We start from the raw sequence: 25,247 nt of genomic DNA, 5'->3' as shown, positions 1-25,247 counted from the left end.
CACGGAACCAACAGAAGTCTCTTCTCCACCCTCTTTGAGTCACTAATGATTCATGTCAGATTATGCCTATTAATAAGAAATATTATTCAGATTGAGAAATTGGCATGTAATCAGATGGGTAAGCCATTCAAATGACTTCTGAATGGCAACTGGATTGGAGTGGTCCAATCCAAAAACCATCTCTCAGAACATCACTGAAAGAATTTGAAGAAAAAAAAAAAAATGCGTGAAGTGTCATGAAGAACTGCTAGAAGGTCATGCAAAATTAGTGGGGCATCAGTGTTTGCAAGTTGCTTTTGCAGGAACACTTAAAAGACATTCTCAGATTGTACAAAGGTATGTATAAGAATAAGGAGAAATCGACTGCTCTGCTTGGTATCAGTGAGAATAAGCGTGTATTTAAACTGGCATTTTCCTCTTCACTGGAAGCAAGAAGAGGAAATATTGTTTTAAAATGTTTTTAACATTTAGAATTTTTTTAAAAATAGTAAACCACTTTTCTACTTTTATTATCTTATGTAAATAATTGCTTTGGTTGCCATGGTTTTGCGAAAAGGTGAATGGATCACCATGAGATGATGAATGGAAGCAGAAAGATGAGGTTGTCCCTATGGTTACAAAGGGGAGTGGCATATCTCTGAAACAGTGCCTCTAATACGGCATGGCTTACGTCATCTGCAAAACTGGAGAAGACACTGTGCGCCCAACTTTCTGATCCTCTGGAGGTCATAGAATGGCAGAGGAAAATATTCTTGGAAATATTTTTTTTTAAGGGTTTATGCTGTTTCTTTCAGATTTATGGGAAAAATAAGGGAAGAAGGTAGATGTTAGAAAAGTGATTTGAGTAAAATTCACCTTGCCAGGCATCCAAATTTGGATATCTCGGGGGGGGGGGGTTGAAAATATGAACTATAGCCAAACAGCCCAAACTCTACCTCATGTTCACTTGCATAGTCAACAATAGATGAGTGTCGTGCATCCCTAAAGAGTGATCCAAGGCACTGAACAGAGCTTCCTGGAGCTGAGAGGGCCAGGACTGATGGTTTCTAGCTGAATGTGGACTGCTGAACACGTGATGCTGAATGCTCAGTTTTTCTTGATTTTGTTTATTAGCATGTTGGACTTGTGTTTTCTGGTGTCACCTGCAGGAGCTGCCAAAATATGAGCATGTGGTATGGTATGTACATGAAGACAGATATATCTGAGACCTCTGCATAATTCTCTTTTGAGAGATTCTGGACCTGAGGAAACTTCAAAGAGATGGTCTTTCTGGGAATTTCTGAATCTTTTCTGAATTAAAAAGGGCAAACACCTTATGTGGTGTCAACTGTTGTATGTCCTTTTGCTTCAGTGGCTGAGCAGTAAGGCTGGAAAGTCTGCCTGGAAGCTGTTATGTTCACTACCACTAATGACAAGTCATGGTTTTAACAACTGTATAAAACATTGCAAAGAGTTTATCCCATCCCCCGTATGATATATTGGGCTGAAGAAGGCTTTTGGACTGTCTTTCTAAACCAACTGCTATGACCAAGAATTAATAAAATCTGTATTGAAGTGACAGCTGGTGGACAGAGCTGGCTTTTTCCTGCATCACTTGCCTCTCTAGTGGCCTATGTTCTGGGCTTGATGCACAGTTATCCTTTTATTACAGCTTTTATTGATTTTTTTTAATGTCAATTTCCTTAAGAATCATAATTGCACTGTTCAAAATCTAAGTTTGTTCATATTGGCACTAGCCGTTAACATCATTCTTTCATTTTGCTCTTTAATTACTGACCTTCCAAAGGCATTCAGCTAATAAAATAAAAATGCAGACAAGTTGAGAATGTTTTCTCAAAATACTTCACATGGCAACACGCACCTGTTTCTGTGCTACTTTGCCTGTTTCATGTCTTAACAATAAATGTGAGCTTTCATTCTTTATCCATGGTTTCTTTCATTTTTCCCCTCCCTAATTTTTATGTATATTTCTCAAACTGTCAGAAACTTTATTCTGACCCAGGAGAACAGTGAAAATTGTGTGCCACAAAGGCAGGGATTCAAATAAACTTTAGAGCAGGAATTCTTTCACTTATTTATTTACTCTGTTTTTATGTGGTAAGAGGCAAAGACCATTCTTTTCAAGAGAGAGAATGTTAACTGTTGTTTTCTAGGAAGTGGGGTTCAATCATTATCAGTCTAGTGTTTTCTGTTTTGACGCAGAGAAAAGAAAGAGCAAGTCTGCCTTTGTTTTCTCCAACTCTGTACGCTGGGTCATCCAGGTAATTACAGCTTTACTTAAAAAAGAGAGCATGAGAGAAATCCTCTGCTGCTGCTTGTAAGCACAAAGAAAAGACACTTGAGGGAATTAAATTGCATGATGATTTTTATAAGGCATCTGAATCATTTTGCATTCCACCTCTAAAACAGAAAATGATGAGTTTAATATAATATTGTAGGATGTAACATGTAAGTCCCTCAGAAGGCAGCTATGGCAGCCAGAAATGTTTGAGCCTGGTTATTCATTATTTTCTGCTTAAAAGCTGAAGCAAATGTGACTGAGACTTTGAGCCACATCTAAATTTATTCCCATTCTTACTTGTAGATGCTACTGCTTTAGAAGCCATCACCAGGGTGGGTTCTGCTGTGTAGATCCTGTCAGATGTCCTTGTGGCTTAACAGCGGATAGAATTAGACAGAATTAGTTTGTTTTAAGTGTGTTCACGTGCACATATGTAAATGCGCACATAAATTTATTAACTTCATTTCCAATTAAAATTCTCCCTGTCTCCAAGAGAAACAATTTCAGGTCAGCTCTCTGCTGATTTTTTGGAAATTCCCACCAGTAGGTGACATTATATATTTAATAAAATGCTAATTCTGTGATCCTGCTTACATTACAGGAGATCAGTAATTACGTAAAAACCTTCCAGAAAACCTCAACTGAAATGTGAAAGTTTATTCCTGTACTTAAATTTCTGATGTAGCAGTGGGTGAAAGCTTCTACATGTAAAGTACTTATGAATATGCATATCTCTAAAGAGAGAGAAGAAATACCATTATCTTTCGGGAGAATATTTTGGTTCTTTTGTGAAACACGTCTGCAAACAAATCACCTACTACTCAGGGGCATGAGTTGGCAAACTTTGTGTTAACATCCAAGTGACTGGGCTGTTATTGTCCATTTTAAGGTCAGAATATCTTTGTGTCTGTGAATAAAGAGAATTTTTCCATTAGGAACTCATGTGTTATATTAACAATGCACTGAGTTATTCTGTTCTGTAATGGAGAATGCTCAAGATGTTTCCCTTTGATAAAATAATGAATGTGATCAGAAGAAAAGAAATATGAAACACTGAAATACTGATCTGCTCACATACTGCAGTGTCTGGGAGTAGTGCATCTAACTGGCAATTACTCTAGTGTTGTTTAACGACTTACTGAATAGGATGGACAATTGCAAATTGGGACTATATTTAGTGGGCAGGAATATGTGAAATTGAGATTTTATATGTTCCGTAGCCAGTTCCAGGAACCAGGACCAGGAAAAAAAAACAGTTTGTATAGATATTGTTGGCTGAAATAGAAAATGGCTTTTGAAATATGTTGGGAATGATTGGGTAAATGGTTTTAATCACTTACCTAGGTGATGAGTTATCTCTTGAATGTCATGTTTGCAAGTAAGCAATTGGGAAGTGTAATCTTTAGGCTAAGGTGACACCTGTGCAGGACACTGTTCCCTCACAAAGAATCAATTTACATCTGCAAATATTTTGGATGATAAAGAAAGACTTTCAAAGAAACTTCAGCACCCCAAGAGACTGTCTAAAATTCTCCAGAACAATTTTATCAGCAAATTTTTAGCAAGAATCCTTGGAAAGTTTAGAAAATATTCTCTAGTATCAGACTGGACGGCTTGGTCAAATGAAAATTAAGTTGAGGATCAGCTCACATATATTCCACAGGTGAATTTTTTGCTGGAAAGTTATTTTAATAAACTGTGCTTCTGTGTGCTTGTTTGTAGACTCTTTCCTTTGGAAACAATTTGAGAACTTTTGAGAAGTATAGTACAACACCTCAGTACAGATCATACAGTCTAAGCCACCCCCTTTAATTGTGCTGTTTAAGTCACAAATTTTGCTAGTCTATTGTTGTATGTCTTGCTGTGTTTCTCAATTACTTTATATTAGTAAATATGTTACTATAAAGAACTTTATGTAGTTGTTCTAAAATAAACATACCTTAGGTCACTGACTTCTATGTGAAGGACATTCACGTTTTAGAAATATCCATTGCAACTAGGTTATCTCCTCACTTCAACATCAAATCACTGTTTTAAGGCTTTACAATATGTTTGGTTTTATGATGATAAAGAGGTGTACATCTGATCTCAACAAATTTTGTTTCTGATGGGAAATTATTTTATGGAAAAAAAGTATTATTCGATCTTGGTTTGAATTTGTGTGTGCTTGGAGAGGAAGAAAATCATATGTGGTGTTTCATCCTGTTGATGCTAATCTTTCTCTAAATAGCAAATGCGTGCTTTATTGCACTGTTGGTCCTCTATAGCACAGCAAAATGTTTTTGCAGTAGCAGACAATTTATTGTTTTAGAGTCAAATACAATCAAATGTTCCTTTTCCCTTGAAGCATGGTCAGATATTGATATTGCATTAGCTAGCATCTTAACATAGGAGAGGCTTAATAAGATACAGTATTACTCTCTCTAGGCTGTTTAATTAAACTGAACATTCTCTATGTATTGTACATTGCTTTTCTGCCAAGGGAAAGTAAATCTGTATCATATTAGTATCACATACCAAATGATGTTCTCCGCCTGTTAGAGACTCTCTAGAAGAGCTGACGCTGCTGTCGTACGAACTGCTTTTGTAATACATTAGACTGCCTTATAGCTCAGTATTCTCCAGTAGGCTTAGCAAGCTTTGGGTGCAGACCAGGTACAGCTGGAGAGTTACTTACTGCGTTTTACTGGCAAGGGATGTTTATTTGCCACTGAGGGGTACAGGGCAACCTGGTTAAACATTGTAATCCCCTGTCCTGTTAACAGAGCTCTGGTCCACCATTGGGATCTGCTTTCTTGGGGGCAGTTCTTACCAGCCGGGGTGTCCAGGTGGTGGGGTAGGTTTGTTGTTATTTAGTCACAGAGCACTGGTTGTTCAGGACCAGAAGTTACAAGTGTTTGGGAAACTCTGGGTAATTGGCTAATTGGTACTGGTAATTGGGTAATTGGTACTAGCTGCTGCTCCAGTAGCACTTTCTAGTACTGGATGTTGCATTCTTACTGCTGTCAGTGACGCTGAACGTGGTGGTCAAGGTGAACATTTGATCTTTGCCGTTGCTGGCAGTGGAATGTCACTTATAACTTATGTGAGGACAAAAATGTCTCTCTGGACAGGACATTTGAGCAGTGGTTTCTTACAGAGTCGCCTGTCATTGAATTAATTGCCAGTCCCAGAAGGGTATGGGAAGAGCAGGCACTTCTGTGTTAGGGAGGCTGGTGTTCTCTTCTGAAGCCAGAGTAGATGCAGAATCATATGGGAAGCTACAAGGATGGAGGTATTCAAGGCACTTGCTTTGGGGATTTTTTTTCTGTTGGATTACTACAAAGCAGAGTTAGACAAATTTCCAGGCGGATTAGGTAGGATTAGAAATTTGTGGTATTTTTCTTTATAAACTGAAATAAACTGCATTAGAAATACTGAAGAAAGTCTTATTTACACAGTTTTGAGCCTGTCTTTGCTGGCCGAAAGGGTACATCTGCATATTGTACTGCAGAGCCATTCAGAGATGCCTGAACAGTCATGCTCTGGAACTGGAAGGTACATGTTTTTATCAATGGCATGGAGCCCTGTGGCAAAGAGGACAATAATGCCTTGGCTCTTATTTTCACAGTGTCCCGTGCTGCATAAATGTTCCAGCCTGCTGAGAACAGCTAGAGGAATGTCTGTCATGGTCTTGTGCTGCATCTTGCACACAACCCAAAGAAGACATGAATGATTGAATGCATCAAAACAGTGTCTTTGGCGTGGCTCTCTGACACTGGCACCATGGGTGGATTTGAGGAGGGCAGTACTGGATTTACAGAAGGCTTCGCCTATATAACACAGTTATGATTTATCTCATGCTGTGTTTTTTTGTTTTGTTCTTCCCCTCTACAGAAGATTAACCTGGAGTTCTATATTGACATCCATGCCCACTCCACCATGATGAATGGCTTCATGTATGGGAACATCTTTGAAGACGAGGAAAGATTTCAGCGACAGGCTGTTTTACCCAAGCTACTCTGTCAAAATGCTGAAGATTTCTCTTATGTAAGCAATGTTTCTCTTAATTCATTTGTGTGTGTGTGTGTCTAATTTACTTTTAATGATAAATCTCTATCTTAATTGAATTGTGTGAATTTTATTTTAATGTGAATAGAGCTCTACTTAAAATTTTTGTCATGATTAGTCACCATCTTTCCTCTTACACTCACCCTTCTCCTAAAGTGATAAGTTTTGATCTTGTGTATGGTTATTAGACACATGAACAGAAGCATGTTCTTCATCTTCTGTATTATAACCTTTAGTTCTGATTTATTAATGCTATTAGTTTTATCAGAAGATATTTTGTCTTTTGATCAACTGGATTGGGTTTATTGTTTTTATTATAATACATTGGCAAACTTTGACTCGTATACTTTAAATAATGGTATAACATCAAATGACCATCCCGCCTGCCTCCAAGTGCTTGTTCATCTCTCCTGGCCCATGTTACACACCTATGGGGCTGCCAGCTCAGCTGCATCCAAATAGCTCTCCCTTGTTCTGTTTCAATCTACGCACTCCACGTTTACTTCAGTGGACAGTCTTTTAAGTAAGAGTTGTTTGGTGCTCTGTTTTGCTTTCATTAGGATAAGGAGTGTTTGTGAACGCATCTCAGCCAAGGTAGTGGGAACTTTCAGACATGAGGCAGTGGATGGCATTTGACAGCCATATAGTGGGAACAAGCACCGTTAAAAATCAGTTTGGAATCCTGCACCAAGCAGAGTGCAAGAACCTACTGTCTGGGTCCTGTTCTTATGTCTGTCATGTTTCTAACCCCCTTTGTTACCCACGACACATTGTTCCCATCTCTGCTGTCCCCTTGTTGCTTATACTTCATCTTCCTGGCACAGAGAGATAAGCACAGGTCTCCTACAGCTGGGTCATGATGTCTGCCTCCTCTGTAGCGCCATCCCAACCAGCCTGTGGCAAAGGTGGTAGATGGAGGAGGAGAGGAACCCTTCTGTGTTCCATGTGTTTAGCTCTACAGAAACAAAATCTGACATCAGACAAAAAAGCAGACAAGTCTGCACAGCATAATTGGAAAAAAAAGGCCATTTTCTTCATGGCAGGAATGCTAGCCTGAAGCTTTCTCATCAAGAAGCAGTAGAGAAATCTTTTGTCTTGTGTTTGTGCATATTGCACTGCGGAGCTTAAGAATAGAAAGTGGGTATTGAAATAGAGCTGTGCCACTGTTTTCTTGACAGATTTGTTCCAGCAAAAGGGAGGAGGAATCAAAACTCCTGATTCCTCTCTGTTCCTCTAGTCTGTGGTAGTTTATTTAATGAAAGAGTGGGAGAAAGTTTGGATTGGTTGCTGGCACTTCAAAAGCTAGGCAGAAGATTTACTTCTTTACTTCTTGTCTTTTCTGTTCCAAGGAGGGAGTTTCTTGTAGACTGAATGTTTCCCTCTTCTTCTCAGGATGTACCCACAATGGCAGCTGGCTGGATAATACCTGGTGGGGTGCTGTTGCTTCCTCTGTTGCCTCATAGCATTGTTTAACCATTGTCTGTTTTAGGGGGATTCTGGGAACTGCTGCAATTTGAAGTTTTCTGGAGCCAGCTGTCCAGAGCACAGAAGGCTGAATTGATACTAAATAAGAAGAAAAAGCAGATGCAGCTGTTCCCAGCTGTTTGGAGCCTGGAGAAGCAGGGGTAGGGTTCAAGAGCCTGTTTTTGTCAGAGAAGATCTCAGTGATGGAGTTTCTTATCTGCACCTGTTTGTTTCAAAAAAGTGGAGTTGTTATGGGGGTGCTCACAGATCGTACCTATGAATACCTGCAGTTGAGAGGAATTTCCAAATTTTGTACTCGCGTGTGGGATTTCTCTCCGTTACTGTGGAAGATTGTGTTCCTGTAAGTGCAAGTCCCAGTTGGCAAAGGGAAAATCTTTGAGAAAATGACACAGGAAATAGAAGCCAATAGGTAAATAAACAGAGCAGTCTCTCCCCTTTGACTCTCAATCTCCTTTCTGTAGAAACCTGCAGTCGGGCATACACGTTGCCATCCAGCGCATCATAGTTTGACCCAGGTGCTGCTTGCACTCAGTGCACTGGGCTTTCAACCTATATTCTGCTGATCTCTTGAGACCAGAAATTTTTCCCCTGCCCTCCATCCAAGCCATTCTTGTCAGGGCAGCTGAGGGTGTAGAGATGTTGGAGGAGGAGACAGCCACAGTGTCCCATGTCTGTGAAGCAAGAGGAGTGAATGTTACTGCTGGGTCTGAGTGGGAAAGTTTCTGTTCCCTTGTTTTCAGCTCCAGCCGTGTGGGTTATGTGACTCGTTAGAAATATCAGGGGTGAATTTTGCTGCTTGAAAGAGAGGAAAAGAATCCAGAGCTTCCTGCATTTTCTAAAAGGGTGGTAAGAAAATTGTTGAAGATTAAAAATAGTGTATGTAAATATGCCCTATTGACTGCTCGAAGGGAAGGGGGGAAGTGCATCGTTAACATTACCAGGCTGGTGTTTGAAAGTGTGGGAATGGACCACTGTTGTTACTAATTAATTTTCCAAAGCTTCAGGAGGTCTCATTTACATTGTATGCTGCTGCGGCCATTTGTTGGGATTATAATACTTCAACAGCAGCACTTCAAGTGAAAACTGGCGGCTGCATGAAGTGTTGTCCATAATTGACTAGCTCCATGTCTTCACACAGCACAGAGACAATGTTCCATTATGTTATCCATTGACAGTATCATTGAAAAGATTACTCTCCTTAAAGCATCTGTCAACCTTGATTGATTTACAAGGGACAAAGAACTGAAAAGGTTTGAAGTGCGGGTACAATTTTTGCCACCGTTTAGCATACATAATGGTTCTCCTTTGATGTCAAAAGCTCATCTTCTATTAATAATGCAGAGGGCTTTTGAATGCAGGCTACTTGTATGGAGTTCCACACTAATAACCTACTTGCTGTGAAATGGGATTCACTTTGGAGAAGCAGTCATTTGTCTGGGTTTTACATGTTCGGAATGAATCCCAACTCAAAGGGATTTCTTTCAGTGCTCTGCATGATTGCAGCTGAGCCCGGCACGGGTTAGGGAAAGCAGGCAAATCCTAGCCTGCTCCTCCAGCCGAGAATCTGGCAGAAATCACGCAGCCAGATGCAAAGGAGCATGAACAACAAGCCTAGATGATGCGATCAAATGCCTTGTGCCGTTTTGTCTGGCAACCTTCTATTAATATACTTTAGAGTGCATTTCATGCCTGGACTGCTTTCTTCACCTGTCATTTCCAATAGGCTTTTTTATTTAAATGACAGCATCTGAGGGAGGTAGGTGATTAGAGTAGGGGATGTATAGGGGATTTGTGCCTGCACGGTGTTGTAGGACCAAAGGCAAGTCACCCAATGTCTCTGTACCCTGTCTGCTGAGCAGAACACTTAACCTCACAGTATGCTGGAAGGCTGACTGCAGTTCGCAGGTAAAAGTTGTGAAAGGGACCAGAAATTCTTCATTTGTGCATGGCTTCAGAAATGGAGGCCTGCCTTTGGCTTGGCTGTCAGCACGCGAATGGGAAAGGGAATGAAAGAAGAACTAGGAAGTTTTGCTCTCAAATACATGAGAGAGATTCTTGGGAAGCTGTCTTGGGGGGAAAGGACAAATTCTGTAAGGAAAACATTTCATGATTTCAAGGTTTAGGAAGGCTATTTTTACACATTGGGAAGTAAATAGAATCAGTATGAAAGCTCTAACAGTGAGAGCTGACAAGCTCTTTTGAAAGGCTGACTCACTGGGTTTTAGGGAGCAGCTGTTGACACCACGTCTGAGTGCATTACACATCAGCCATGGCTAGGAGTTGGTGCGGTGTTTGGAGGGGTGTTCTTCATTTGACCTTTCTTGTTCTGGAGAGTGGATTAGTCATAACGACCAGACACAAGCACTTGAACATTTCAAGAACCTGCTAGTCTTAGGAGTGGCTAATTTCGACCTTTGTGACAGTATGAGAAGAGACCATCTGTTCTCTCTGGTTCATTTAAAAGAAACAACCACAGCCATTCGTGGGTAGCTTTATGATTTTGTAAAGATTGCTTTTCTTTGCAGTGAGATGAAAAAGACTGGCCTTTTTAAGTACTTGGCTTAATCTCATGGGGTTTGTTGGTTTATTTTGCTTTGCTTTTGTTTGTTTTGTTGTTGTTCCTTTTGGCTCAGAACTGGTGGTATTTGGGATACCTTTGAGTTCTCATTTAATTTATTTTTTTTTGCTTTCAACCTCCCAGCAGAGCAGCTTCCATGAAATAGTGTCTGCCTTCCTTTGTGTGCTGTGGTTATCCAAAGACCATGGTAGAGACTTGGGATCCCATTATGCTGGGCACTGAGTTAACCTTCTGAGGAAGTCCGCAACTCCCAGAGCTTTCAGCCCTTCTGGGAAAGAGAAGGGAAGGAGAGAGGGTGGAAAGGGTACTCGCTTGGGGAAATCAGAGAATAAAACCCAGGTCTCCCAAGTGCCAATCCAATGCCTTTGTCAGCAGTTCACACAGCCTTCCCCATGGTTTATGCTGTGCCGCATACTCAGTAGTGAAGTTTCTGAATAAGGACCTGCCTGCTTTCCTTTGGGAAAGGCAGATCTTTGAGAGAGTCATTGTCTTGGCAAGATGAGAAGACTCAAACATGAAATAGCCCGGCCTGTTACTTTCTGTTGTTGATCTTGATTTTTTTTGTTGTTGTTGTTGAAGTTCATTTAGACTTTTTTAGCCTGGATATCTAAAATTTAACAATCAATTCAAAGGTTTGAATCTATCTGTATTTTCTATTGCTTTCCTGATTTCCACATGATCTAGGTCTTCTCATTTCCATAGCACACCCGTGATCCATCCAAGCTTTCTTAGGGAAGTTTTGTTTCTTCCAGCAAACCTCCTCCTATTTACTGGCTGTTATCAACCTGGCTAGACAGCTCCTTCTTAGTCTTTTGATCCCTGTACTAATCCCAGTGTATTTGGGGCCATGTCTGAAGCAAGTGCTGGCACAAGTAGCAGAGGGAGTAATAATAGCTGGTGAACGTTCCAGGAGCAAAACTCTATAATCTCTTCTGAAATAAAGAAGAAAAAACTTGTGTCACATGTGGCTGGGCAGGGAAAGGGAAGCAGTGAGAAGGTTGCTCAGACCTCAGATTCATCCCAAAGTAAAATCCAGACTCAATCCAACTACCATCTCCTAAATGCTTCTCTGCTGTTTTGGCCAAAAAGACCATTGTCTCAGAAAGGCAATTTGTTGCAATTTTGTTGCCAAGTTTTTGCATTCAGGTGGGCTTTATTAACATCATAAAAGCTTAACAGATCTACTCAGAAATCTGTTAAAACTTGAGGACAAAAAGTGATCTTACCTCCTTTTCTGTTGTCTTATATCAGGGCATTCCCAGGAAGACAAATACAGCTATTATTTGCTTTATTGCCCCTCTGGGATGCATTTCTGCACACTGCTTCACTTCTTGGACTGTTTCTCCATTTATTTATTTATTTAAATATCTATTCTTAGAGGTTGGGTGGGGGGAGAGAGGAAACATGTCTGGTGGCACGAGGAACAGAGTGTAAAGCCCGTGCTTCTGAGTATGATAGGTTTTGGGATAGGTTTTGGTCTCACAAGAGTCATGGCTAAACCAAACTGCTCTATTACATTGTGCTGAGCCAACCCACCTCTTTTTTAACACAGAGGGTTGAATTAATTTGTATTTTAAAGCGGGGGGAGGGGGGGGGGGGGGGGGGGGTAAATGGATTTTCTTTCACTACTTTCTTGCTGTGTTGTTTGTGCATATGAGTTGACAGTCTCTTTTCCATCCCCACACAGGTAGAAATTTTGAACAGGCACAGAAGAAACAACTTTTCTTAGCAATTTCATGGCATATTTTCAAAGGCCATCATTATTCTTACCTAATGTCAAGGAGCTGGGAGCAGGTGACAGCCTTCCAGATTGGCACAAATGAAAGGAGCTCCTTTACGATCAAATGCAAGCCATCTCTCTTGTAGAGTGGTGAAAATTTCACTGAGCTGGCACAAACTGTGCCACGAAGGAGAGGTAGAAAGTAGATTAAGAACTGGGAGCCTCACCCCTTCCCAGGATCTCTTTCTGGGTATTATCGCTTTAAGTGTATGATATGTTAATATATGTAGAATAGAAATCTGCTTTAGAGAACTGTTTCTGGAGCAGTGAGAGAGCCCAAGAGGAGTGGATGTACGGTACACAGCAACTCCTCATGGAGCGTTGTCTTTGCCATACAACAAACCACTTTTTCTGCAGACTGTTCAAAGCAACCGCATGCGTGATGGTTGAATTCCTTTCTGCTTCTCATTGTCCTAAGTCTCTATCATTTGTATAAATGATTATGAAAGCACTCCCAGGAGACTGCATACACGCTCATAAAACTATTGTAAAGAGAAGAATTGCAGGCTATTGCTAGAGGCTATTTTATTGTATCTTTTGAGGAAATGTCTCATTTTCTACTGACAAATAGGGAAACTGAGAACTCCAGAGATGCGAGTTATTTTCTAAACGGCATGATTATTCTGTAGAGCTTAGACTAGGAAATGTCAGCTTTGGCATCTTCAAGGAAGGATGTGCTCTGGGAAGCTGAGATTGCATTTATTTAAGGATAAATAAATAAATAACAGGAAAAGCAGATCCTTTTTTCATTGTTACCCTGAAGCATGTGCGGTTCTGTTATACATCACCAGTCAAAGCTTGGGCTGGCTATTTGTAGGGAGATAGGCTCCAGACGTTCTCTGTTTTGTGGGTGATGGGTTTGGGTGTAGGTTAATGGTTGGGTAGGCGGCTACGTGTGCTTCTGATGAGAGGGAGAACCAGGCTCACTGAAGAAGAAACTGAGAGGTCCTGAGGAAGTGTGTTTTGGAAAGACTACATTGAGTGTGTATATGTGGATGTGTTTGGGTTGGCAGATGCTGGTTGTAAGAGGAACTCCAACCTAGGCTTGCTTAAAGGATGGGGTGAAACCTGCCTCCTTCTCTTGCCTTTTCTGAGTAGGTGGTGATGGGCTGCTCAGCTCAGTAAGGGTGTGCTCGACTGACCTTGTGAAGGCCTCAGGTAAGGCCGCTGCCACTCTGCTTAGCTTGGCTGCAGAGTATTGTTTAAGAAGCTCTCTTAGAAGAGCCACTGCTTTGATTTGGATTTGGGTTGTGTTAGCTGTTGGGGTGAAGGCAGTGAACTCGATAAGCAATGTTGGTGCTGTAGCACTCAGGGAAGTGGAAGCTAACAGTACGTTTCAGTGTACAAGAATGAATTCTGGGGAATGTGAAATCCCGACACCAATGCTGCCAGTGTAACTGGTCCAGGGTGCTGAGACGGGCAGCGGAGACCTCCAGCAGTCCTGGAGCCAAACGGCAGGGCACTGTACAGAGCCAAGCACAGATAATGAGCGGTGAGAATAAAAGTGCAGCTCATGGTTCTCACAAGTGAACTGCCAAAATCCTGAAGCACGAAACCCAGTTGGTTTTCTAACCACTGAGTTTCTGAAAGAAAAGCTAATTTGGTTGTTTTGGTTTTGAGGCATAAACTGAGAGCTTCTAAAACTCCCTCCTTCCAGCCCCTCTCTTAATGGCCATGCAAATATGTGTTTTTGTCAGCAAACTTAAGCAGGCATGACTGAAAGTCACTTGGGAGGGATGGGGAGGGGGAGAAAGATGCGGTATTCCTTCACTATACATTAAAGGAATAATGGAGCCCCTCAGGGAGCAGATGTGTGTGTGTGTGGTGACAAAGTACTTTTTAAACTATTATTTCTCTGAGGAGAACTTCACTTTGAAACCTGACAGTGCAGTGCTAGGCAGGTCGTCTTCATGGTATTCCTACAGCGTGATGCTGCCTTTAAGGAAAAGGTGATTGCTGTCTACTTTCCACCAAGTAGGAGGAGGAAGGAAAAATGAGCTAGGTAGTAGAATTGGTGGAAATGTCTTAGGATTTGAGAATATTTGGTTTTAAGGTTTCATTTTCAGGCTTTTCTCTTTCACATTCTTAGGACTAGTCAGATCTCCTCTGTCTCAGACTTCTGCAAATTGAAATCTTTATTTTTTTCCCTTAGTCCAGAGAATATTCCCTTATTAAACCCAAGGTTTGCTGCCCACCTCAGTGCTTCCTACCAGGCACAGAAGTTACGAAACAAAAAGCTGTTAACATTGGAGCTGTCAGCAAGAAGTGAGAGCACCCTGTCACAAGAATATCAGCCCAATCTGTCTGTCCCTAAGGGATTTGGAAAATCTTTAAGCAATGGGATCCCTATTTGAAACAATTCTGAACTTTTCAAAACCTCCTCTACCCAAATTTCAGTCGTCATGAATGATTTTGAGATTGAATGTGTTTCCCTCCTGTGCATCAGAAATGCAGCAAAGCTGCAAGGTGAGATGAGTCAGGGAGTCATTTTGAGCTCTGTTGCCATTTCATCACATCTCTGCTCCCAGAATCCTTCCTCTTTACCTGCTGCCTCCTTCAGATCAGCTTTCTGCTACCATCTGCCTTTGGGATTTTTTTTTCTTTTTTTTTAATCCATCTACATTTCAGATGCTGTCTGCAGCTTGTTTGTAAAATAAATTGGAAGAAGGCTGCCTGAAAGCAGCCTCCCGAATGCCATGATTTCCATGTCTCCAGACCCAGTTGGCATGGAGTTGATAGTCTATCACAAAAAAAAAACACTAACACATATGCTTTCCAGTCTATTAAGAGAGTTAATGGAGCTGGTGAGAGGTGGGTGTGAGAAGAGAGTTAAGTTGGCTTTGGAAGTGAGAAGTTTCCTCAGTGCTTCCAGAGGAGTAAGAAGATAAGTTTTGTTCATAAGATAGCATGATGAGCTAGCAGCTGTGAAGAGTGGCAGGGTCAAAGCAGCGACTGCTGGGCACACCGTGGCAGCAATTAGCTCTGTCCATATGGGGAAAGCGAGCTGCCAATTGCACCCCTCTTATAGCACCCTGTGGAGGGGCTAACAGAAGAGTCACAATTTGTGATATCATGATTTACAACCTTCTGTGGCAAAGATTTCAAAGACGGTGCATTTCTGTGCTCTCTTTCTAGCTTCCGCAGACTTCAATAAAGCACTCTAGAAAATGGGAGTGAGTGAGTTATAGCTGGTAGCGTAAAACTCTTCATAGAGATAGATTTGACGTCACCTGGGCTCCAGTCCATTTCCCAGTGGCACATCTGTTCTTCCCTGATGACAAGTGTGTCGTTCCTTTTTTCTAGAGCACTAACTACTAACTTTTTTATTATCACCTTTTTTGCTACACTGGAACAGTGAATTGAGGGCTCAGAGAGGTCAGACCTCCAGAAATAAAGCTTGCTCTTCAGCTGCGAGAGCAGCATCAGCAGAGAACTGTGGTGAGGTGGTATCTGAGTCCAGATTACACTTGGCCACTGTTGGTGCTGGTGGGTGTAGAACATGAAGCAGTTTGTATGCATGCTCCCAGTTTATCCCAGTAGGTAAAGTGCTTATTGCTCAACTGCAGAATGAGCAAAAGGTGTGGAGGGTTTTTTTCATTTGTTTTGATCATTTCAATTGTGAAATAAAGCTTATTTCCCAAATGGAAATGGCATAAGGTGACCCAGCATATTTTTAATTATATGTTGTAATATGAAACCATTCTATAATTATGAATCCTCATCATTTTTGTCACTGCTCTTCTCCAGGGAGGGTTTCTAACAAGATTCTCTGATTTTGAGAGAGTAAAATTGAATATGCTACATTCTTTTGTAAAACAGTTCCTGGACTTACCTCAGCCATCTATATAGGCATATGGGAAGGATGTCTTTATTCTGAGTATGCAGATACTCTGTTTGTAAAGACAAATGATCTTGTGGGAAACATTTGCATGCACACTAGAGCTCAGGTTTTTGAAACCATATGCAGTTTGATACTTCCTTCCATGGGCACATAAGCAATCAATAGTTTTGCAGTAGATGTGAACAGCTGGTAAAATGTATCTGTTGGATTACAGGAACCCCCTAGACCTTGTTAAATCAGAAACTCATCTTTCTCAATCTGTCATAGCCTGTGACCAGATTTCAGGCCGGCTGATGATTTCTCCCCTAATTCATTTCTGAGTTATCTGTAGCTTGCAGTTTCCTTTGTTGCTGGGTTAGAGAAACATCTAAAGATTGATCGTAAATGATGTGCAGTCTATAGCCTGGTTCCCATGCTGGGAGCCTGGTAAGGCCTGGCTTGCTTTGCAGTCATCCCTTGATCCTTTTTCTCCCTAATGCGTTTGGTAATTTCAGAAGACAAAGATTCATTCCCCAGTAGCTCTTGTGTAAGGGAGCAATGGTTTTTGTACCATGTTCCTTTCCCCTGCCATCAGTGAAAGGTAGAACTGATGCTTCCATCCATCACAAGCTGGACACTGAGCCTGACTGATATCTCAGCCCTTTGAGGCATCTCATCTTTTACAGAAGAGTGGACCCAGATTTACTGGATTTTGCCTCTTATTTTTCCTCTTATGTAACCTGAGGCTTTCTCATGATGTATCAGGACAAGTACACTGTGAATCCATACGCACTGAGGAGGAGATCCTACCACTGCAAGCCCCCACCAAGCAGAAACCTCTCAGCATCCAAGTCCACCAGGAAGCCTAAGGAAGGACTTGGGCAGGTTCAGTCAGATATAGAATTGTGCTGTTTTTCTTTTTGTCTTTGGAGCCCCTCTTCTGACTTTGATACAGACAAGCAGAAGCAATCAGTAAACTGCCTGCCCTTACTTTGTGAATGTGGACTGCTCAGGGCATTCGTTCCATAGCTGCTAGCAGGACAGTGGAGCAGTGCCAAGAAACCAGGACTATCCCTCAGCCATATGGAAGCTGCCTGAGCTGTTGAACTTGTGAGCCAGGAGGCTGAATTCACTGAGGAGAGTCACTGCATGGTCAAGAGTGTCCTCGACAGCCAAGAGACAAGGCTGCCCTGGAGACAGGGGTTCTGGCACATTGAAAGGTCTGAACAAAGGCCAAGATTTTTTTTTTCTTCTTCTTTGAGACTACTTCAAAAATAACTTGCACATCATTTTTTTTCATATTTTCTTCCCACACATCTCTTTACCACAATACCTGAATAAGGTCCAATTGGTTTATGAATTTCTCTGTGCTGTCTGGAGGATCATCATCATTCCCAATGGGAAAACCAGTCATACAGAACGCGTTCAGCAGAGCATGGGGAGGAAGGATGAGATCTGGTAAGGAGGCCTGGGAAATCTGCCACAAATGCCTGAGATGTAGAGAAAGGATCAGAAAACCCTGAGGCTACCAAGTGTGTGTAGGGCTCCAGGTGTAGTTTTCTGATTTGTTTCTTCCCAGCAGAAAGTGGGGGAATCCTTCGCCTTTCCTCCTCTACTCTTTCAGCATTGGATTCTTGTTGCCTGGCACCTCCTAACCCTGAAGATAGCTAATTTGTTCACTGAATTTTCTCACACAAGCTGGGAAGCAGAGTCCTTCTGTGAGCTTTAATATATATGTGCGTTTTAATAATGAATTACTGTTGATTTTGTACAAATATCTCTAATTAAGAATTTCAAAGTCTTTGATGTTTTCTTCCCCCTGCTTCCCTCCCATGCCCATCCCCATCCTCCAACCCCCTTCTCGATTTTGTACTTTTTGCTGCTGCTGACACTCCCATGCGATTCAGCCTTGGAGAAATAAATATTTGTTTAGCTGTTCTCCTGCTGTGCCTGCTCAGTGCATTTGCTTAATGATGACTTCAGTTCGGCTTTGCAAGGGTTTTAGGGCAAGAGATTCAGAGAGAAACAACAGACTCATTTGTGGACAACCTGACCCGTGTTCTTTCCCCCTTTTCCCCAGAGTAGAGTTTGATTAAATAAATGTGAATGCAAAAGGCTCCTTCTTTGCCATGATAATACATGGCTTTTCATAGCCTTTGTTTCAGCATTATCAGTAGCCAAGATCAGTTCTGGTGAGCAATCAATAGTCTGCGTGTTTATTTTTCTATCCTATTTTTCGTGACTTGAGACAGTGAGTAGAAGGTTGAGCTCAGGCAAGTACCTGCAGCCCTTCCTTGCCACTACTTGAATTTTTTTGAATCTGGTATTTTCTTCTTTTCATCTAAAATATAAAATCATGTTCTGGCTTGTAACATTTATTCTAGAGCCAAGCCCAAGCTGCTGTTTCAAAACTTGCATGTGTTCATATTTGAATGGTTTACATTACATTTTCTCTCCCTCAACCTCCTTGAGTCAAATCAGAGATCTTTCTTCTTACTGAAGATATCAAGTTGATCTGTGCCATCAGAGTTTTTGTTGTTGTTTTGTTTTGTTTTTCCAAAATGGGGACAAAGTTAACATTCAGACTCTACATTTGTGCATCTAAGTGAAGTCCCATTACCTCCCCAGCCCTGGAAGCGCAGCACTCCCTGGCAAAGAAATGAACAGATGATTTTATTAATGGCATTGCCATCATTTGAAGGTTTTTTTTTTTTTTTTTTTTTTTTTTTTGTACAGGTGAAACTGGAACTATTCTTTACAAAAAAAAAAAAAAGAGAGAGAGAGAGAATAAAATAAAATTACAACATAAAATAGCATTATAAAATGCTATTTCCGATCTGTGGAAAGATCCAAATTTTGTTTTCTTTTTTGGCCATTTAAAAATCCTTCTTCGAATTATTTACTTATGCTTCACTTCTGAAATATGGCAAGTATAATTTTGCCAATAACTAGATCCAACTTCTGAGCTATTTTCTTCCAGAAAGCAAAAATCACTTCAGTGAAGTAATACATCAGATCTCTCTTCATCTATTTCCAGCTGATGAGGTTTCAGCTTATAGCAGAGATTGTTTTTATTAGGCCCTGAGTACATGACCTGGCACTTGTGCAGCTGAGTTTCATCTGACTACTATCACTCCAGTTCTCAAAGTCATCCCACTGCTTTTTTTGTATGATACTCAGAGCCTCCTCCATAATGATGATTCATTCCACATTGTGTCATCAGCAAATTTTGTTGGCATGGTCCTCCTTTACTGTGCCAAGGACTGTGATGAAAATATTATGTAAGATTTATATCAAGAATCATCTCTGAGGAATTCAACTAGTAACCTTTCTCGAGCCTGATTGAAATCATGGGAAATACAGCCGAAAAAAGGAGCTCGTGTCCAAACAGTATCCCAAAGATAGATGGACAGATACATGACAGATACTTGTCCAATTTGTTCGTAAACGTAGTTGATGAGATTCCATAATCTTCATAGGTGTTCTACGTCAATCAGTACCTGAGTTTCCTAACTGTGGGAGCACTTCTGTCCCTAATGTCTGCCCTGAATCACTTCTCCAGCATTTCCCTGGTTTTTCCCATGCTGAGTAGAGACAAAGAATTAGCTCATTTCTCTTGTGAGTGATGCTTCTGCTCACAAACCACAGCGCCATGTTCTGACACGTGTTGTCTTCTTTGAGCTGGCTTCATACACCCATATTCACCAGCTGACGCTTTTGTGCATTAAATGTTCCACCAGACATTCATTTGAACATGAAGCACGGTCCACTGAAATTAATGTGTACTTGTATTATGAGGCAATCCCCAAGAGTATGATCATCTTCCTTTCTGTTTCTGATCTTGACTGAAGACAGAGCTTTCCTCAGTTCCAGAGTCTCGGTAGTCTTTTGGAGACTTCTTTTGCAGGTATTCAGAAAACTTTCCCTATTCCAAACCTCCTCAAGTATTTCATTCCATAGAACAAATTAACAATTAATTTCCCCATCAGTTCTTAAGAGCGCTTTATCTCTGTCCCATAGGTATTCAGAGCATCCTCAAAGTTCCTGATATGCAACTTGAAGAAAATTATATGATAAGTATATAGCAGAATACGTTCTGTGTACTTTTTACCACAAAGCTAAATATTATGTTACTAAATATTATGTTACCACAAAGACGACGTCACATTTAGAAAGCTCTCTATATAATGCTAATAAGAAACCCCATTCCATCTTATTCTAATTAACCTGGAAAGGCTTCCTTTTTTGTAACATGAGAGACTTGAAAACATTCCGAATGCTAATAAATCCACACGTATTTCCATTCTTTATATCTTCTGGTATACGCTATTCATCAAGAATTGTTGCTTATTTCAGTATTAATTAGGATGATTCTCTCGGTCTACAGGATTTTAACATTTTGAATGATTGCATCTCTCCTGTTCACTTATTTATCTTATTTACAAGAAAAAAAAAAAGGTCTTATTTTCCCAGGTTTTGATAAGATTTGATACATACTAACATTGTGTTAGTAAAAGAAGATGCAAGGTTCAATAGGAGGACCCCCTAGATAGCTCAGATAATTCACTGTGGGCACAATGACTGAACCATAAGCTATATCTTAAGGGTTCTTTACGTTTCTCTGGCAATGTGAAAGTCTCAGCACAGAAGATACTAAGGTTTTTTATACAATCAAACGAAGTTGGATCTACTATGCTTCCTTTTTTTCTTTTTCTTTTTTTTTTTTCTCTCCTCTCTCCAATGGTCATTAGCTTGTGCTAATCTGAGATTGACTCGGTCTAATAGTTATTAGGTTTTTGATAGGGTCTGGTAGCCAAAATGAAATCAGATTCATTTTTTCTGTCTAGTCTAGTCAGTAGAAACAGGCTCTAAGACTTAAATCAACCTGATGATCTCCCCTTTATTTTCAAGATGTCATGCCTTCAAAGGAGAGCTAAAGCTCATTTATGGAAGTACTTGGAATCCTCCCCTCCACCCCTCAAATGAATAGCCATAAAGCTGTATGGTTCTTAAAGCCAGATCTCCAGTAATAGCACAAAATACCGTCTTTTGTACTGTGCTGCTAATGCTGTAAAATAGTGCGGTATATTTTTCCACCCAGAGAGCAACATCCAGTTAACATTTAAGTTAGTGAAGTGGAAATTTGTGTGACCTAATTTAAGAACTAATCAAATATCTTAGGTAAAAAAGTTTCACTAAAATGTAAATACTATAGTATTTCTACTCTGCTTAAAGAGTCCAGGATAAGGATTTGGGGGGAGTGCTTATAGTATATATGGCTTATGGTGTGTGTGTATATATATATATATATGTGTGCAGCAGAGAGAAGGAACTAAATATCCAAATAATGATCCATTATAACTTCTGAGATGGAGGGTCTGGAGAGTTCCCTTTTGGCTCGTGCATACAACAGGCTTTCTTTAAGTATTATCCAAAAGGGAAGGAGAAAAGCTAATGTGACTTGTGAACTGAGATTAATTTTGTGAAAGTTTGCAAGGCGTTATTTATAGCCTACGCGCCAGAATTGTATTTCCATTAATGGTCTCTCCAGGCCACCATTGAAAAATATCACAGTCTCAAATAACGTAATTGGGATTTGGCAAAGCGAATTTCTCTGTTTTCTATTTTAACAGACTCCTTCCCAACCCTTCCCTTGTTCCACTTGTGAACTCTTCATGTCTTTGTGTTCTTTCCCCTGCAGTCCAGTACATCCTTCAACCGAGATGCTGTGAAAGCAGGGACAGGCAGGCGTTTTCTTGGTGGGCTGTTAAATGATACATCCTACTGCTACACACTGGAAGTCTCATTCTACAGCTACATCGTGGGTGGAACTACTACTGCTGTCCCGTACACAGAAGAAGCATGTATCCTTTTGAAATCCTGCCTCCTCTTGCAGCGCACGTGAACTGAGCACTTAAGGTAAATACTTCTATCTCAATAAGAGTTTGCTGAGATAGGAACACACAAGTAGAAATGTGAGTCTGCTCCTGATGCTTTAATTTCCCTCATATTGATTCTCCATACTGTGGAAATTCAAGAAGAGAAAGGCATATTAGATCAAATAAGCTATTTCCCTCTTGTAGGAGATTGTCTCACACACTTATTATAGAAACTAGTCCTGGAGAGCCTCCGATCCATTCCCTTCCACAGTCTTCCATTTCTTTCTTCATTTCTCTCCTTATTCTCTCATTATACCTGCGTTTGTGTCATTGTTTTAATAGCAAGTTGAAAGTGCATCTTTGGTGCTGAGTTAAAATATCTTCTCTGCCTTTGAACTGCAGCCAAAAGGCTCTAAAGGGTCCATTAGGTTCTGCAGCTGCCTCAGGGCCAGATCTTTAATACTGGTTGACAAAGAAATTGAAAGCAAGCTCTACAAATAAAACTGACAGAGTTGTCCGCATTTTTGAGGACTCGTGTACATGCAATGTCTCATTGCTCAAAAAACATGTATCTATCTGGCTATCTCAGTGTATCAACAATTTGTAGAATTCTGGTCTAATGATCTGTTTTTATGTTTTTCTTTTCTTTTTTGTCATTGTACTCAATCAAACAACCTGTGCCCATACTTCAAGCTTGGGTGTGTTGTTTCATTTTGTCATTCTATCTTGGTAGCTTTGAAGTTTCCACAGGTTTAGAAATATTGCAGAGGGAGGAAGATTAGCTGTGATTGCCTATTTACCTCTCCACTGCATTTTGGAAGTAGGGGAAGGTTTACAGCTTTAGGGTAGCGAGGGGAAAATTTTCATATGACACATAATTCTTCGCTATCTGTGTATGTATGCACATGGTGGGGGAGTAAGAGTGAGAACCGGGGAGCAAGGAAAATAATTCTTAATCATTTGGGTGTTGTTTTGTTTTGTTTTGTTTTGTTTTTGGTTTAGTTTCTCTGAAAGCAAAATTTGAAATACAAGCTCCTTTTTGCCCAGTAAGGTTAACTATCTCCAAGGAAATAACTTTTTGCACCACACACATACGTACTGCATCTGGTCACTGAGAACAAAATTTTCATGTTGTTAGGTTAGGTTTAGGTATTTATTTTCTTATGTTGGTATTTTGGTCTTTTAAGAGCATGTGCCTTAGTTTCACTTTTAATTTTCCTCCTCACTTAGTACTCATTGTACTGACAACTGCTTATTTATCATCTTTATTTATCAAGAGCAGTTTTAGCAGTGAGGAGTGGGAAGAGTCCCTACACAAATGAGATCATGAGTCCCTTGAATACATTTTTCTTGATGACTTGTAGGTCATGCTGGCTTAGTTTCTTTTTCCATAAAGGTTTTTTTTATTGTGCTTCACATTACAGATGTTTTGGGTGTGGGGTCTAGTGTCTCTATCCATTTGCTTGGTTTGTCTTCTTCAGACAGCTCGCTCATTGTGCCCGTCAGTGGCAAGCAGGCTTCAGATCACAGATGACCTTGTTGGTGAGGTGTGGCAAACTCAGGTATTGACTTGATTTCCACAGTCCCAGATTTACCCAGCTGAGTGAAAAAGGAGAAGAGGCTGGTTTTGACCAGACTGGCAGAGAGCAAGCAAGGAAGACTGCCCATGCAGTATGCACTGCTGGCATTTTGCCTTGGGTAGGTTTTATTATTTCCTTTTCAAAAGGATTCAGGAGGGTTGCTTATGACAGCTCTTCCTCATGTGTGCAGTTTCCTAGTTAGAGAAAGAAATGGAGCTGCTTGAGGCAGTCTCTGGGCTGGTCCGCTCTAACACAGGAGCGGCTGGATTTATGCACACTGTATCCTGGCAAGGGAGAAGTTTCATCTCACAGAAGTGCCTGCGACCAAAAGTAAAACAACTGCAGAATGTTCCCATTTAGTGTGAACGGTTCTTCCAAGCTATTTGCAAGTCAGTGATTAATTACTGCTCAGATTTTTTAATGGACCTGAACCAAAGACACAGCCAGTCAGCTCACATTGGCCTCCAAGGACAGGCGTGTTTCTATTAACTATCTAGCTACATGCAGAAAGCAAGTCAAGCAAATAAATGAAGAAAATACAGTGAGCCCAAATACCGTGAACTGATAGGGGAAGTTTGCAGGAAATCTGCCTTCAAAGCCTTATTTCTTAGGACTTTTATTATTATTATTATTAATTTCTTAGGATGAACATCCCACGGTGATGCTGTTAGGTTATGGAGTTGTTTTATTGTTTTGTTTTGTTTTTGAATAGAAACTGGATCAGAGTGGCTGGAACTGTTCAAAGCATATAGTGTTAGATGAAGAAGTATAAACTGAGACTCAGCTTCCAATTTAGGGAACTGACAGAATTTATGCAACCCACAGTCTTGAGCAGAGCCTACAGAGGACACCATACCCCATATTCAGAAACGAGCTATACTAGCTCATGTAGAGATCAAAACAATTGATAATCTCCAGATTCCACAAAAATATTTATTTAGCCTAACATTTTTCTAGAGTTGCCTTGTAGAAAACCCATCTGACAGGTGAGAAAACTGAACAAACTGTGAATAGTCTTCTGTTTGCACTGGTGGCATGCAATTCTACCTGTCAGCCTCTTTCATTTACAGCATTCATGGCAAATAAGATCACAGTACCACCCCCTTTCGTGCCATTGTACAAGGGTATGAATTTCTTTTTTTACTCTCTTCATGTTCCTTAGAGTTTAGGTGCTAACACCACAGTCTGTAGAAACCTTTATGTGAGACTGTATTAGGTATATTTCTACACTGCATAAGATTATGCATTTTGTTCTGACTCGCATGACTGAAACATACTTAGCAGTTGTTGAGATAAATGGATACCTTACATACGTGAAAATGGGAGATGAACTTTTAGCATAATAGTGTTACTTAAATTCTGACATTGTCAGTGTGGGCAGTAACATTTTTTCAATGAGAAAAGTAAGAAAATTAAAAATAGTAAGGGAAGGTATCATTAAAAGTGAAAATCTTTTCCCAGTTTCTCCAGACAGTATGACTGAATGTATTCTCCAAAATTAATACTTCAAAGATTGAGCATTCAGAGGATTACATCTAGATTGTTCTATTAAAACAAACAAACAACAACAAAAATGCGCAGAATTTACTTTAAATGAAATCTGGGAGTGAAGGAATTTCCATCACTCTGTGCAGAGAGTGTATGTTTTGGGATCCCAGCATCCTGTGGAGTGCTGGATTTCTGTTCTCTTCCAAAAAGAGAGCTAACATGGTTGTATGAATGTCTCAGGCCTTTATTAGCATTATACAGGTGATGGTTATTACTGGAGTGCCTCTTGTGCTTTGCAGGATAGAA

At 40.5% G+C, this 25,247-nt stretch overlaps 1 protein-coding gene across 1 annotated transcript in view; it reads left to right on the top strand.

Moving 5' to 3' along the window:
* LOC106033024 (AGBL carboxypeptidase 4) overlaps nt 1-25,247 on the top strand; it is a 924,726-nt gene that overhangs the window by 814,799 nt on the left and 84,680 nt on the right. Inside the window, exons 11-12 of the mRNA XM_048062129.2 lie at nt 6,158-6,310; nt 21,696-21,858. Of these exons, the coding sequence (XP_047918086.1) occupies nt 6,158-6,310; nt 21,696-21,858 (316 nt within the window). The remainder of the gene's footprint in view (nt 1-6,157; nt 6,311-21,695; nt 21,859-25,247) is intronic.

This window comes from Anser cygnoides, chromosome 8 (genome assembly GCF_040182565.1).
Source record: "Anser cygnoides isolate HZ-2024a breed goose chromosome 8, Taihu_goose_T2T_genome, whole genome shotgun sequence".
NCBI lineage: Eukaryota > Metazoa > Chordata > Aves > Anseriformes > Anatidae > Anser > Anser cygnoides.
This window is presented reverse-complemented; position numbering and strand designations above follow the sequence as displayed.